Source organism: Myotis daubentonii, chromosome 3 (assembly GCF_963259705.1).
Source record: "Myotis daubentonii chromosome 3, mMyoDau2.1, whole genome shotgun sequence".
NCBI classification, from domain to species: domain Eukaryota; kingdom Metazoa; phylum Chordata; class Mammalia; order Chiroptera; family Vespertilionidae; genus Myotis; species Myotis daubentonii.
The window spans coordinates 58387391-58404516 of NC_081842.1; the positions used below are offsets into that span (position 1 = coordinate 58387391).

General features: G+C 39.0%; 1 protein-coding gene across 2 annotated transcripts in view; it reads right to left on the reverse strand.

Annotated features, from left to right (window-relative positions):
* LOC132230333 (protein mono-ADP-ribosyltransferase PARP14-like) overlaps positions 1–17126 on the reverse strand; it is a 72019-nt gene that overhangs the window by 16562 nt on the left and 38331 nt on the right. The window contains exons 14-18 of one of the 2 annotated variants that reach the window (XM_059687649.1): positions 13001–13150; positions 12598–12660; positions 12102–12269; positions 8425–8628; positions 5289–5888 (exon numbers count right to left, since the gene is read on the reverse strand). In XM_059687649.1, the coding sequence (XP_059543632.1) occupies positions 5289–5888; positions 8425–8628; positions 12102–12269; positions 12598–12660; positions 13001–13150 (1185 nt within the window). The remainder of the gene's footprint in view (positions 1–5288; positions 5889–8424; positions 8629–12101; positions 12270–12597; positions 12661–13000; positions 13151–17126) is intronic. The other variant, XM_059687650.1, reaches the window with a different exon arrangement.

Consider the following 17126-nt stretch of genomic DNA (forward strand, 5'->3'; position numbering starts at 1 on the left):
AGAACATTTCACCCCAAAGCCACAAAATATACATACTTCTCAAGTACACATGGGTCATTTTCAAAGATAGACCATATATTGGGTCACAAAGTCTCTTCAAATTCAAGAAAATTGAAATCATATCAAGCATCTTCTCAGATCACAATGGCATAAAACTGGAAATCAACTACAATAAAAACAATCCAAACAAATCAAACACATGGAGACTAAATAGCATGTTATTAAACTATGACTGGGTTATCAAAGAGATCAAAGAAGAGATAAAAACTTCATGGCAACAAACGACAATGAAAACACAACAATCCAGTCTTGAGAAGGAAGTTCATAGCTCTACTGCAAGAAACAAGAAACAATGAGAATAAATTACCTAATTGTACAACTCAAAGAGTTTGAAAGGGAGCAACAAGAAAATCCCAGTGTAAGCAGAAGGAAGGAAATAATAAAGATCAGAGCAGAGATAAATGACATAGAGACCAAAAAGAACAATACAAAAGATCAACAAAACCAAGAGCTGGTTCTTTGAAAGGATAAACAAGATTGATGAACCTCTAGCCAGGCTCACCAAGAAACAAAGAGAGAGGACCCAAATAAACACATCAGAAATGAAAGAGGAGAAATAAGAACAGACCCCACAGAAATACAAAGGATTGTTAAAAAAATACTATGGACAACTCTACTCCAACAAACTAGACAACCTGGTGGAAATGGACATATTCCTAGAAAAATACAACCTTCCAAAACTTAATCATAAAGAATCTAAAAATCTCAATAGACCAATAACTGTGGAAGAAATTGAAGCAGTCATCAAAAAGCTTCCAGCAAACAAAAGCCCGGGGCCAGATGGCTTCACAGGGGAGTTTTACCAAACATTCAAGGAAGAACTAAAACTTATCCTCCTCAGACTATTCCAAAAAATTAAAGAGGAAGGAACACTTCCCTGCTCCTTCTATGAAGCCAGCATCACCCTAATACCAAAACCAGATAAAGACAACACAATGAAAGAGAATTACAGGCCAATATCCCTCATGAATATAGATGCCAAAATCCCCCCCAAAATCCTAGCAAATCAGATCCAGCAGTACATCAGAAAGATCATACACCATGACCAAGTAGGATTCATCCCAGGGATGCAAGGATGGTACAATATCCACAAATAAATAAACGTGATACATCACATAAACAAATTGAGAGATAAAAACCACATAGTCATATCAATTGATGCAGAAAAAGCATTTGACAAAATCCGCCACCCTTTCTTGATAAAAACTATCAGCAAGATAGGAATTGAAGGATCATACCTCAACATAATAAAAGCCATATATGACAAACCCACAGCCAACATCATACTCAATGGGCAAAAACTAAAACCATTTCCCCTAAGAACAGGAACAAGACAGGGATGCCCCCTCTCACCACTCCTGTTCAACATAGTACTGGAAGTACTAGCCATTGCGATCAGACAAGAAGAAGAAATAAAAGGCATCCAAATTGGAAAAGAAGAAGTAAAACTGTCTTTTTTTCAGATGACATGATGTACATAGAGAACCCTAAAGACTCCATCAAAAAATTATTAGACTTAATAAATGAATTCGGCAATGTAGCAGGATACAAAATTCATACCAAGAAATCTATGGCATTTCTTTACACCAATAGTGAACTTAGAGAAAGTGAGACTAAAAAAGCAATCCCATTTACCATCACATCAAAAAAAATTAAGCTACCTAGGAATAAACTTAACTAAGGAGGTAAAAGACTTTTATGCAAAAAACTACAGGACACTGAAAAAAGAGATAGAGGAAGACATAAACAGATGGAAGAACATACCGTGTTCATGGATTGGTTGAATCAACATCATCAAAATGTCCATACTACCCAAAGCAATCTATAGATTCAACGCACTTCTCATTAAAATACAAAAGGCATATTTCACAGATCTAGAACGAAAGTTCCAAAAATTCACCTGGAATAAAAAAAAGACCTTAAATAGCTGCAGCAATCCTGAGAAAGAAGAACAAAGTAGGTGGGATCTCAATACCAGATATCAAACTGTATTATAAAGCCACTGTTCTTAAAACAGCTTCGTACTGGCACAAGAACACACATATAGATCAATGGAATAGAATAGAGAACCCAGAAATTAACCCAAACCACTATGCCCAATTAATATTCGACAAAGGAGGCAAGAGCATACAGTGGAGTCAAAACAGTCTCTTCAATAAATGGTGTTGGGAAAATTGGACAGATACATGCAAAAGGATGAAACTAGAGCACCAACTCACACCATACACAAAAATAAACTCAAAATGGATAAAAGACTTAAACATAAGACGAGAAACCATAAAAATACTAGAGGAATCCACAGGCAGTGAAACCGCAAACATATGCCAAAGGAATTTCTTCTCTGACAATGCTCCCAGGGCAATGGAAACTAAAGAGAAAATAAACAAATGGGATTACATCAAAATAAAAAGCTTTTGCATGGCAAAGGAAACCATCAACAAAACAAGAAGACCCACTGCATGGGAGAACATATTTGCCAATGATACCACCGATAAGGGTTTAATCTCCAACATTTACAGGGAACTCATGAAACTTAACAATAGAAAGATAAACAATCCAATCAAAAAATGGGAAAGGGACCTAGATAGACACTTTTCGAAAGAGGACATACAGAAGGCTGAAAGACACATGAAAACATGCTTGAAGTCACTAATTATACGAGAGATGCAAATCAAAACGACAATGTGGTATCATCTCACACCTGTCAGAATGGCTATTATCAACAAATCAACAAACAACAAGTGTTGGAGAGGATGCGGAGAAAAAGTAACCCTCTGCACTGCTGGTGGGAATGCAGACTGGTACAGCCACTGTGGAGAACAGTATGGAGCTTCCTCAAAAAACAAAAATGAAACTCCCATTTGACCCAGTGATCCCACTTCTAGGAATATATCCCAAGAAGCCAGAAACACCAATCAGAAAGGATATATGCACCCCTATGTTCATAGCAGCACAATTCACCATAGCTAAGATTTGGAAACAGCCTAAGTGCCCATCAACAGATGAGTGGATTAAAAAACCGTGGTACATCTACACAATGGAATACTACGCTGTGGTAAAGAAGAGGGAACTCTTGCGTTTTGCAACAACATGGATGGAACTGGAGAGCATTACGCTAAGTGAAATAAGCCAGTCAGAGAAAGTTTAATACCTCATGATTTCACTCATTTGTGGAATATAGGGAACAACATAGACAGATCCAAAGACAGAGAAACAGCGATCAGACTATTAATCCCTAGAGGGAAAGTAGGGGAGGGAGGGGGCAAGGGGAAGAGATCAACCAAAGGACTTATATCCATGCATATAACCCAAACCAATGGACATGGACAACAGGGGGATGAGAGCATGAGTTTGTGTGTGCGGGGAAAACGGGGGTTAATGCGGGGGATGAGGACACATTTGTAATACCTTAACTAATAAAGAATTTAAAAAAAATTTTAAAAAGATTCTTACTTTGTCATTGGTGTTTGCCAATTTAATTATAATGTGTCTTGGTGTTGGTCTTTTTGGGTTCACCTTGTTTGGGACTCTGTGAGGTTCTTGGATATGTGTGACTTTTTTCTTCTCAATATTGGGAAAGTTTTCTGTCATTATTTCTTCAAAAAGATTTTCTATTCCTTGCTCAGTTTCCTCTCCATCTGGTACTCCTATTTATGTGGATGTTGTTTTGTTTTGTGTTGTCCCAAAGCTCCCTTAAGCTCTCCTCCTGTTTTTTAAGGTGTGTTTTTTTTTCCAATTGCTGCTCTGCTTGGGTATTTTTTCCTATCTTGTCTTCTAGCTCACTGATGTGGTCCTCCACTTCTTCAAGTCTACTGTTAATGCTTTCTACTGTGTTCTTTATTGCAGTGATTCCATTCTTCATTTCTTCTTGTTTCTTTACCATTTTCTCTTGATTCTTACACATATTGTTGATTTTGTCTTACATCTTTTTCTGTGTCCTTATGACCATTGCTCTGAACTCTTTCTCTGACACATTGCTTGCCTCCATTTCATTTTCTTCATTTTCCTATGATTCCTCCTTTTTTTTTTTTTTTCGTATGGGGACTGTTCCTTTGTTTCCCCTAGTTTGTTCCTCTCAGGGTGCCTGGTTATGTAGCTCTCTCTCCTACATTGTCTCTCTCCAGGCGATCTCTGGATTGCCTCACCAGCTGTGTTTAATTTGGCCACCAAGTTGTCTCCCCCTGGACAAACTTTTAGGTGCCCATTTCTGGGGATGTTGGAGTCTCAGTGTTCGTGGGTTTGCAGCTGAGGCAGCTGGTCCCTAGGCATTGTGGTTGTAGGGTCCCAGGAGGTATCCCAGGTCTCTCCAGTTGAAGGTAAGGCTGGACTTCCAATCACAGCTGCTCTCCCTTTTAAGATAGTGTGATCTCTCCCAGTGCATGGATTTTTGCTAGAACTCCCAACACAAGGCCATCCACATCTGTTCCTTCATTATTCTTTACAACATCTTTACGAGTTGAGTCGGTGGTGGGATTTGCTATGTGGCAGTTTGTGGTGGCAGCTCCATCTCCTCTTCTGCTAAACAAAATTTTATTCTTGAGTTCTCATTGCCCCAGGGTTGCGCAGGATTTGAGAAATTCATTTGCACTGATCTCCCAAAAGATGAAGAGAAGGTACTGAGAGGGAAGCCATTTTTCTAGTTTTCAGTGGGGGACTTCTGTGGTTGGAAGTCTGTCTCACCTCTATATGAGACAAGCATTCCCTTCTCAGAAGCAGATACAGTCAGAGAATCTGAGGCTGCTTCCTATGTGTGTGTCTAGGAACTTTATTTTCAGGGCAGAGGACACAGTGACTGCTGGGAGATCCTGCAGGCTCTGGGGCTCTCTGGGAACCAATCACAGAGGCAGAAAGTGCCCACTTTCTGAGCAGGCTGTCTTCTTCCTTTTGTTCTAAATAAAACCTTGGGCCACTTTTCTTTAGAGCCTATGGCTGTCCCTCTCCTGACTAAAGCAGCCATTACCTCCCAGAAGAACTGGCTCTAGGAAGCTTGCAAACTACAAAAAGGCACGGTTTGGCTTTGTTACCACTAAGATGGTCATCCTCAGGATGTTGGGCTCACCCAGGCTGTATTTTCCCGACCTTAATGTAAACTCCCTAAGTTTTCTATTTTAATGCATGAGTTACTTGAAATCTATCCACTTGACTACAATTTTGATAGACGTACAAAATAGTGTTAAGCCCAAAGTAGGTGTAAAATAGTGGATAACAAGCGTGAAAGTTTGACTCACCTTGAGGTTTCGTGATGCGCTGAATTTGTAAACTGTGTCCGTTTGCACCTGTAGCAATGCATGTTTTCATGTCCACTGTGTAGTTCTGATTATTAATTAGGACATCAACTGTTTTTCCTTGTTTTTTTCTTGCCTCCTCTAATTTCATATTGGTTATTTTGTCAAAACTACGATACGTGTTATTGTCGTCATATTGCCATTCTACAAACTCAGTGATATAATCTGCTCTGGATTCCTGCTCTTTGGCTGATCTAACTGTCTTGATCATCTCCTCAACTGCATTTCTAGCCTGTTCCACATCTCTGCTAATCCCTGAAACCTTAATCAAAGGTTTCTGATGGTCCAATTCCACCAAAATATTCAAGTCCTTCTGCAGCTTATTCAATTCCTGATATTCCTTTTCATCAAAGTCTTTAATACATTCCTCTTCACTGGTGTAAAGACTTTGTTCCTTTTCCATCAGATACTGTAGGCAGTAGAGGGCGTGCTCTACACAAGTTTCATTTTCACCACACACCTGAAAAATTGCTGATTCCGTTTTCTTCTCCAAAACCAAAGGCTTTCGTTTTGGAGGCAGTTGCTGTGAGAAGCCCAAAAATGCTTAAAAAGAAACACAAGCGAATGCAACAATTGTTTTAGATTTAAAAAGAAAAAAAAACATATTTAGCTATTAGCTATTTCTCCCTGTCCTTCTCCTTTCCTCCCTCCCTGCCTTCTTTACTTCTGTCTCCTTTTATAGTCACTGTGCTGTATATGGAATTTCTAGAGATTATTAACCTTATAATTGGAAGTATGTACCTTTTGAGCACCTTTACCCATTTGCCCACCTCCCACCATCCCACCTCTGGCAACCACCAATCTGTTCTCTGTATCTGAATTCAGGATTTTTTAGATTCCACAGGTTAGACTTATTATACATTATTTGTCTTTCTCTGTTTGACATTTCATTTAGCATAATGCCCTCAGGACTATCCACGTTGGTGTAATTGGCAGGATTTCCTTTTTTATGAATGAATAATATTCCATCATCAATGCAGGATTAGTCAAAAGTAGGTTTACAGTTGTTCATATGGAAAATAATACCATAATTTATAAGTAATGCAAGAATAAACTCAGTTTCACATACAACTATAAACCTACTTTTGCCCCATCCATCTTCTTTATTCATTTATTTTGTCAACGGACAGTAGGTTGTTCCCATGTCTTTGCTATCTCAATACTACTTCTATGAACATGGGGGATCAGATATCTTTTAGAGATAATGATTTCATTTCCTTCAGATAAATACCCAGAACTATAACTACTGGATCATGTGTTAGTTATATTTTTAATTTTTTTTAGGAACCTCCTACTATTTCCCATAGTGGCTACACCAGTTTACATTCCCAGTGCTTAAGGATTCCCTTTTTTCCACATTTTTGTCAACACTTATTTCTTGCCTTTTCCAAAATAGCATTCTAACATGTGTGAAGTGATATCTCATTATTACTTTGACTTGCATTTCCCTGATGATTAGTGATGCTAAGCACCTTTTCATGTACTTGTTGGCCAATTATATATCTTCTTTGGAACAAAATATGTCTATTCCTATCTTTTGTGGATTTTTTAATTGGATAATTTGGGTGTTTTCTATTGAGTTGTATGAGTTCTTTATATATTTTTTATATTAACCCCTAATTAGGTATATGATTTGCAAATAGTTTCTCCCATTCAGTAGGTTGATGGTTTCCTTGCTCTATAGAAGCTTTTTTTTTTCTTATATATTCCCACTTGTTTATTTTTGCTTCTGGTGTGTGTGTTTTTGGTGTCAAATTCAAAAAAATATTGTCAATACTGATGTTAAGAATCTTACTCCTTATGTTTTCTTTGAGAAGGGTTATGGTTTCAGAACTTACATTCAAGTGTTTAATCTATTTTGAGTGGATTTGTGTATGTGGTGTAAGATAGTGGCCAGTTTCATTCTTTTGCATGGCTGTCCAGTTTTCCCAACACCATTTATTTTAGCATATGTGCTACTGAAGTAAGTGCCCAACACTATTTATTAAACAGACTATCCTTTCCTCATTTTGTATTCTGGGCTCCTTTGTTGTAAATTAATTGACCATATATGCATGGGTTTATTTCTGGGTTCTCTATTTTCTTCCATTGATCTATGTGTCTGTTTTTATACCAATACCCTACTGTTTTGATTATTACAGCTTTGAAATATACTTTCAAATCAGGAATCATGATGCTTCTAAATTTTATCTTCTTTAAAGAAAATACCTTTTTGCTATTTGGGGGTCTTTTTTGATTCCATACATTCTTTACAATTTTTTGTTGTATTTTTGAGAAAATTCCATTTGAATTTTGTTGGGATTGCACTGAATCTGTAGATTGCTTTAGGAAGTATGGATATTTAACAATACTAATTTTTACAATACATGAGTACATAATATCTTTCCATTTACTTTATCTTCTTTAATTTATTTCATCAGTGTCTTACCACTTATACCTTCTTGGTTAAATTTATTCCTAGGTATTTTATTGTTTTAGATGCAATTGTAAATGGGAGGATTATTTTCATTATTTTTCATTCTGATAGTTCATTAAAGATTAGCATCTTCAAAACAGACAGAAAAAGACAAATACCATAAGATCTCACTTACATGTGGAATCTAAGAAAACACACACACACAAACAACTCACACTCATAGAAAGAGATCAGATTTGTGGTTATCAGAGGTGGACTGGGGGGAGGGAAAATTATAAACGGAGGGTCAAAAGTACAAACTTCCAGTTACAAGATAAATAAGTACTAGGGCTATCATAAACAGCATAATGACTATAGTTAACAAACCTATATGATATATGACAGCTGTTAATTCTAAGAGTTCTCATCCTGAGGAAAAAAATTCATTTTGCTTTCTCTTTTCAAGAGATGTATAAGATGATGGATGCTAACTAAACATAGTGCAGTAATATTTGTAAAATCAAACCATTATGCGGTACACCTTAAACAGTGATGTATGTCAATTATATCTCAATGAAACCAGGAAAGCTAATAAACTACCACAAAAAATAATGTAGAATTTTAGCTATTTCTCATGTAACCTCAATATTAGGAACATGCATTTCATAAAAATCAGCAACTCACATGCAATTTTAGACATTATAGACTGTGAGGGAGCCTGAGAACCTTCTCTTTTTTTCATGTTGGCACAAAAAACATCCATTATTTGAAGCTGAAAGATAACAACTTTAACTTTTTTCACAGACCGGATAAGTCCTTTCTGGATAAAGTCTTCAATGGCATCCATTATGGCTTCAGCAACCTTATCCGGGTCTTGTTGAGCACGTCCTAGAAAGGCAAATAAAAATGACTAGAAAAATAAAGACACAATTGGAGAAGGCTGAGGGATTAATTAGGGATTCCAATTCTCAGAGAATGCATCCACACACCCCAAATTTTTCACCTCCATGGACTTTTCTAATAATCCATCAGCAAACATTTTTGAAGCACTAGATGTGGTGGAGAGTTCTTGTTCCAGGATGTCAAGAAGCCAACAGCCAAGAATGAAAAAAGAAAAATCTAACTTTTGATGTCTGCTGTTCATATCTGCTCTATTTAGTGAATTCAAGCTCATTGTGTTTCTCTGTGTTACTAAGCACAGTTAATCTTTCTTGGCTCACTAGTGTTCTCAAAATATCCAAAGTAAAAGATACTAATACATATTGAATTATCATGCTCTTTAAACACAACAACTTTTTGTTTTTCTTTTTGCCCAACAATCACTTAACTTTACCCATGTGTATGTGTCCTTTTTCTTTGGGGGCTTGATTTATGCTAAGATAATTTAGTAAGATGCCTAGAGCTCTAAGCTTTTGTTATTATATATACTTTTTTACATGCAAGTTATCGTTGAACCTCCAGGAAGTCTTCTTCCCACACTTGGTGAGATTTTAGCTGACTAGCAGGAATTAAGGTTGCCACCTGAGCAGGTCGTCTCCTAATTAAGCATGCCCCATACCCTTTTTCCTCCAGCTGACTGCCTTGGTAAGACCATGGCAAGTTCCTTGAAAATTCTCCTGAAAAACCATGGAAGCAGTCCCATCTGAACAGCAGCTGTCATATTGGGTGAGGGAAGAGCAGGTAACAGTGGAGTAGTCCCCTGACAAACCTGGTGTGATAGACTAAGGGCCCACTAGGTTTATCCCCATCGATGGTGCCCACCATTACTGCAGAAATAAGAGTAGACCTCTGTGACTTGGCTCTGTAGACGATTGTGGCAATGTAGACAAACCCCACATAAAACTAACCAAGAAGGTTTGTTCAGGTGTTTTGCTTTTGTTTTTAATTAGATGAGCAGGGAAAGAGGGAAATTCTCCTTTGCAAAGCTGTGGTTATCTCATGATATTTGGAAGAATATAAACAGGAATGTTTAGATATAGTCACTCACTTTCAACAAATATTTAATGTGTCCCATCAAAAGCTAGATGCTCATCTAGGCACTTAGAACACAAAACATAAAATATGTAAAGATGAATGGTGTTCAGTAAGTGAAGTATGGAAAACTGAAGGAAAGCCCAGAACTGAGTAATAAGGGTGTGATATGTGCAAACTGACCTGGTGTGCTAGGGAAATAGATCTTTTTTTTTTTTTGAGAAAAATAAGTCTGGAAGGCCAACAATTCCAGTGATGGTGGTGGGGGTTGGGGGGCGTATAGGAGGCACTGGGGCAGAGAACCCAGGTCTAGATAGGAGGTTATAATAAAAGGTTAGGCAAAGACAAGAGCTAAATAAAAAGGGGACTAGAACAAGGCGATATTTAGGAAGTAAAGTCAGGAGGACCTAGAGACCAATTGCCTGTATACTTGACCTTTTGTTCAAGTATACATGTACCTTGTTTTGCCCCCTGCACACCTTCATATGTATATCATGGCACACAGTACCGCAGTTGTTTGCTTACATGTCTGTCTCACAATTAGCTAGGTGCTTCTTGTGGACTGGATCCTTTCCTTAGTCATCTTTCTATCCTCCACGCCTCAGCACGGTGCCTGGCACATGGCAGTCACTCAGAAAACATTTAATCAAACTAATTAATAAACTAATAAACATGGGAGTGATAAAGAGGGTAGAGTCATGGAATCTAGATAGAAAGTGATATAATCAGGGATATAACAGGAAGGTAAGGTTTTTGGGGAGAAGACAGTGAATTGGGTTTGGAGTTTTCATTGAACTTGAGGTGCTTGCAGGAATCACTGACCACCCATTCTCTCCCTGAGGGCAGATGTCTGTAGATACTAGGTAGAAGGCTTCCTTTAAGGCCAGAAGCTGTCTTGATCCCTCCCAGTCAAACTCAACTCATAAAACACCGCTAAGAGAGAAAGTGTCCCCATCTATTAGTCTAAGGACCAGCTCAGTTGGTGATAGGGATAGGTAAAGAAGATAAGCAAGGAGAACCTGCTAATGTGCATTTATTTGTGCAGAACAGCAATGCCATCAGGTTGATAGAAGAAACTAAAGGTTTGCAGTAATGCAGAAATAGTCAAACATGCCTACATATTTATACAAAACTAAACCAGCCTCATTTCCTTGTTTCTTTTTTGATTCTACTTAGATAATCCCTTGGGCAGGTCTATTCTAACCCTGGGCTGTTGCTTTTTGTCCCAAATAAAGTTAAGATAAAAATACAAGACCAGAACAAGGAGGAAATAGGAAATGAAACAAAGACTAGAGAATCATTAATGGATTCCACAAGACATGACAGATGATAGATAGATAGATAGATAGATAGATAGATAGATAGATAGATGATAGATAACATGTTGGCTGATGTGCTAGGGTTGGATGACACTACGGGAGAATGAAAGCATAAAGGGGCAATAGATTATACTTTTAGAAATAGGAAAGTAATAAAGTAGACATAGCATTCCTTCTGGAAACTTTAAGAGGAATTACACAAATCAAAATGTGGGACACGGGATTAGAAGAAGGTCCAGAAAGTGACAAGGATGGGTGAGTTTATTGAGGCTTAACTTTTGGGGGCCTACTAGCAATGGAATGATCAATCCAGGGCCGAGTGGTCCCTCTCTGGAACGGGTCAGCTCCATTCCACTTCAAGCCTGATGGAATTTGCCTCCCCTGCCCAGCTCTCTTAAGGGAGACCAAGCACAAACTCCTAATCAATGCATAGAACTCAAATTCCTGTGAAAAGAGCTCAAAGAGTATAACCTTAGTAATGATAAACCCAAAGCACATCTTTGTATATGGAGAATTAATCACACAATCATTATATACTTAGAGGAAAACAAGAAACTTGAAAGAGGCAAGTAGGCTGAGAAGAGAAAGGCGGTGAGTTGAGTTTCTGACCCCTTAGAACCCACTGGGTTAAGGTGACTGAAAGGTTTCTGTGCAGAGATGCCCTAAGGCCAATCTGCACAGCCACTGCTCAAGAGCTGAGAGAAGAGGCTTGGCAATGCTCATCTGGGAGTCAGTTACAGGGAGGTGGGAGGTGATGCACTGATGTTCTCCATGGAGAGGGGATGGAGGGGAAGGTTAAGTACTAAATAATGGGGGATATAGAAGAGTTGGAAAATAGAGAAAGGAACAGGTGAAAAGAGAAGGAGGGATGGCCATTCTTTCTCTTTGCTCCTTTTCCTTCTTCTCTCTTCCCCTCCATATTAGAGAGCAAATGTCTTGCTCATTCCCTCAGTGAGTGCCTTGGGGAGAGGAAGCTGCCCTTACTCAGGTTCAGCACCAACTACATTCAAGTCAGCAGGAAATCAAAGGGAAAAGGGACACCTAAGAATTTAGCCTTGAGAGGCTACCAACCTGTCCCAATGGCTGGGAGGCAAATGGTCGAGTAATTCCGTTTTTCACACTCTCGCAAAACACGGGTAACTGATCTCTTGACATCAGCTTCCCCAGCAACATGAATAATATTCTTGCAATTCAGTGATCCACCATCAGTAATTATATAACCATTGTTGTACTGTTGAGCTAAGAAACACAAAACAAAACGATGCAATATCAGATGCTGAACCTACTCTCTGATTGTTTACAAAGCAAAATGTCTGCTTTGGCAAATAAAGCATTTTACGCCAATAAGAGACTCCTGAAATACTACCTCTTATGAATCTGTCTCGCTTACCTTCTATTTTTAACCATGATCTCACTTTTCACTTCACTTCATTTCTAATTCTCTATGAGTGGAGTTCTTTAGTAAAATGTATGATTTTAAGATTAATATGTTGTCTCCCTCTCCACAGCCTCCCACATTCAGCCTTCCACTTATACTTTACGACTGAAAAACAGCATTGTGCCTTACCTAGGCGAGAACATTCTATTTCCACATTTTGTCCAGCCTTTTCCAAAATTGCTTTGGAGACCCCTACATGAGAACATCAACATATTTACAAACATGAATAAAAAATCAGTACAGTACACTTAGATCACAATGATTGACTCATTATCTAAATGCTTTCCCCATTATTAAAGGAATCTTACAATCTGGGCATTTTTGATAAAAAAAGAAAAATTCAGGAAATAACTGTTACCAATGATAGGAAAGCATGTCAAAATAATTTTAAAATTATTAATTCATATTACTAAACCAAAGTTGTAGAAACCAGTTTGGCTATAACCACTGTAGAATAGTTTGGTTATAGAAACCCTCCTTCAAGGGATCTACTGTGACCATTACTGTAGCAAAAGTCCTACAAATAAAGTACCTGCTTTATGATCAAATGTCTTTGTTGTTGAATTCACAATCACATCTGCTGCTTCTTTAGCAATATCTCCAGTGGCCACCTGGAAGGTGATGGGGCCAATTTTCATTTCGTGCACTCCTGAAGTGGGGCTGGTAACAGTCCCATACAAACCTTGAAAAAAAAATGAGGTTAATAATCAAGTTAACAATAGCAAGAATGACTTAAGTCTCATTCTCCTCACATGTGGCCCTCCCATACAGTACTTCTCTCCTTCTCCATCCCAAATCCCGTATCTCTGGCCTTTAATATGGTCCTGACCCTTAGCCCCAAGTACAGTCTGTTTCTGAAAAAGCATTATAAAATACTAGTGCCCTGGTGCACGGATTCGTGCACATTGAAAGAAAATTAATTAGAAGGTGGCCAGCGGGGTGGGACTGAGCGAGATGGGCTGGACATACCCTGGAGCCAACCTCCCAAGGTCCCTTACACGCCGGCCGCACCTGGGGCAGCACTGTGACTTGAAGGACATCTGCAGAGTGAGCGGGGTCCCTCCGGTAGGTGGGGTCCCTCAGCCTGCCCTGCAGGGAACGGGCCAAAACCAGCTCTCCCACATCCCCCAAGGGGTTTCAGATCTTGACAGGGCAGTTCTCTGGTGACACACCCAGAATCTGGCTCCCTCCTCTCTGGTTCCGGGGCGCGTCACCTGAGAACCACCACTGCCAAGTCAATGCAGCTTGGCAGCTCCTGCATTGAGTGTCTGCCCCCTAGTGGTATTGCGTGTCATAGCTACCAGTCAGACAGTCAGATGGTCACTGAGCCTTTTACATATTTAGATAAAACATATCAAATGTGGGCTCCTTGTGCTGGCCAAGGTGAAGTCAGCCCATGAGAGCATATCTCTCCAACTGATTACAACTAAAACAAGGGACAAATACAATATCTACTAAGTGAGGACTGAAAAGTAAGCAACAGCAGGCAGATTGGGGAGGGGAGTCAAAACCTGAAGAGGCAACCTGTAAAGAGAGGAGTTTTGTAATTTTCCTCTTACTCTCTCAGATTTGGAACTGCACAAGGAGCACGGTTAGCAAAACTCTCAGAGTATCCCTGTCTTCATGGCCAGATGATTGAGAAAAGGGGGCCCTGTGAGCTGAAGAGTATGGCAGGGATATTCCTTATTTTCCTTCTTCTTTTTTTTTTTGAGATCCAATTGAGCTTTATTTAGAAATTGGCACAGCTTCCATTGGAAAAATGTGATGTACATATGCTTAATATTTTTTTGGAATAAAATATTACTTATCTGGATATTCTTTTTTTATATTATATACATTTTTTATTAATTAATTACATATTACAAATGTGTCCTTATCCCCCCATTATCTCCCTACCCTCCCAGTCCTGTCCTCACCCTCACCCCCTGTTGTCTGCGTCCATCTTTATGCTTATATGCATGCATACAAGTCCCATTTTTTTTTTTAATACAGGCCCTATCCCCAAGTTGACCCCAGTTGCAGAACTCCATAGTGGCACCACAGGGAGTTAAAGCTCTTAGAGTTCTGTATTTCTATCCAGAAGATCCAGGGGAAAGGGCCCTTGTGGTCTGAAAAGTGTACATGGCTGTGTGTGGGAAAATCCGTTATTTTTTCCCCTCTCTTTTCTCTCTCCCCACTTTGTCCAAGGTCAACCCTGATCACACAAAGTTATGCGGCAACAGAACAGGCAACTTAAACTCCAAGAGAACACTGTCTCTCTGGGGAGAGGCCTAGAAAATGGGCTCCTGCAAGCCAAGAGTGTGAGGGCAGTTCTGCTGAGGGGATAGCTGGAGAAGGTGGACCCAAGTTCTGTGACAAACAGGAATAAATCCTAAGCCCACCCTGGAGCTGCACATGGGGGAGCCGTCCCAAGCAGCACAGCAAAGGCTCTGAGAACTGAAGTGACATGGGAACGCCTCCCATAGAAGGTAAGACAGGACTGTTAGGATGAACTTATCTGATGGACTGCCTGCTAGAACAATTACAACTTTCCAGGAGATTTTTAACAAGACCCAAGTGTCACAACATAAAAATAAAAACAACCAGCCTATTATCTAAAACTGCTTGTCATACAAAGAACCAAGAAAATGTGAGCAGTTCTCAAGGGTAAAGATACTCAATATAGATGCTTATGTCAAGATGATCCAGATGTGGGACTTATCAAAAACTTTGAAGTATCTACTATAAATATGCTCCCTGAGGTCAAAGTAAATATATTTGAATGAATGGAAATGATTTTGAATGAGTGGGAAAATCGGAGTCTCTGCAAAGAAATGGAAATTATAAATTGATTGTATTCATCCAGAGACCCTGCAACCATGGCATCCAGGAATCAGCTACTGACCCAGAAACACTGGATCTAAAGCAGCACGAATATGTGGACTCAGAGGAGCCCTGCTCCTCCTTACGGAAAGAGAGAGAACTACCTAACCAAACACCTGGAAAAGAGAGATCATGGGGAGACAATGAAACAGCCCGCATATGAAAGAAAAACAGGCATCATCAGAAAAGGAAGTAAACGAAATGGAGGCAATGGAGGCAAGCAACCTGTCAGAGAAAGAATTCAGAGAAATGGCCATAAGGTGGATGAAAAGAATGGAAGAAAAATTCAACAATATGTGTAAGAACCAAGAGGAAATGAAGAAGAACCAAGAAGAAATGAAAAATGACATCACTGCTATAAAGAACTCAATATAAAGCTTCAACAGTAGACTAGAAGAAGCAGAGGACCGCATCAGTGAGCTAGAAGACAAGCTAAGAAAAAATACCCAAGCAGAGCAGCTTCTGGGGAAAAATAATTAAAAGCAGGAGGAGAGCCTAAGAGAACTTTAGGACAACACAAAACGAAACAACATCTGCATAATAGGGGTGCCAGAAGGAGAGGAACCTGAGCAAGGAATAGAAAACCTGCTTGAAAAAAATGACAGAAAACTTCCATGATATAGGGAAGAAAAAGCTCACACAAATCCAAGAAGCTCACAGAGTCCCAAACAAAATGAACCCCAAAAGACCGATGCCAAGGCACATTATAATTAAATTGGCAAACACTAACGACAGAGCAAGATTGTTAAAAGGGGCCAGAGAGAGAAAAAAGGTTACCTACAAAGGATCCCCCATCAGGCTAGCAACTGATTTCTCAACAGAAACGCATCAGGCAAGAAGGGAATGGAATGAAATATATAAAGTCATGCAAAGGGAGGGTCTGAATCCAAGAATACTGTACCCAGCAAGGCTATCAATCAAAATTGAGGGTGAAATCAGGTGCTTCAAGGACAAAAAAGGACTACGGGAACTTATTACCACCAAACCAGCAATCCAAGAAATGCTAAAGGGACTGCTGTAAAAAGAAAAAATAGGAAACAAAGAAGGAACACAGGGGTAAAGAATAAAAATGGCGACAAACAAGTATCTATCAATAACTTTAAATTTAAATGGATTAAATGCCCCAATCAAAAGACATAGGGTAACTGAGTGGATAAGAAAACATGACCCATATAACTGCTGTCTACAGAAAACCCACCTCAGAAAAAAAGACGCACTCAGACTGATGGTGAAGGGATGGAAAAAGGTTTTTCAGGCGAATGGAAATGAAAAAAAAGCTGGGGTAGCAATACTTATATCTGACAAATTAGATCTCAAAGTGAAGGACATAAAAAGAGATAAGGAAGGTCACTTCATAATACTAAAGGGAGCAATCCAACAAGAAGAAATAACTCTGGTAAACATATACGCACCCAATATAGGAGCACCCAAATACATAAGAAAATTTCTGGAGGGGATCAAGGGAGAGATTGAAAGCAATACAATCATAGTAGGGGACTTTAACATCCCACTATCACCATTGGACAAATCCTCTAAACAAAAAATCAGCAGAGAAACATCAATCCTAAATGACTCACTAGATCAGATGGAATTAATTGACCTCTTCAGAACATTTCATCCCAAAGCCACAGAATATACATTCTTCTCAAGTACACATGGGTCATTTTCAAAGATAGACCATATATTGGGTCACAGACAAAGTCTCTTCAAATTCAAGAAGATAGAAATCATATCAAGCATCTTCTCAGATCACGATGGCATAAAACTGGAAATCAACTACAATAAAAACAATCCAA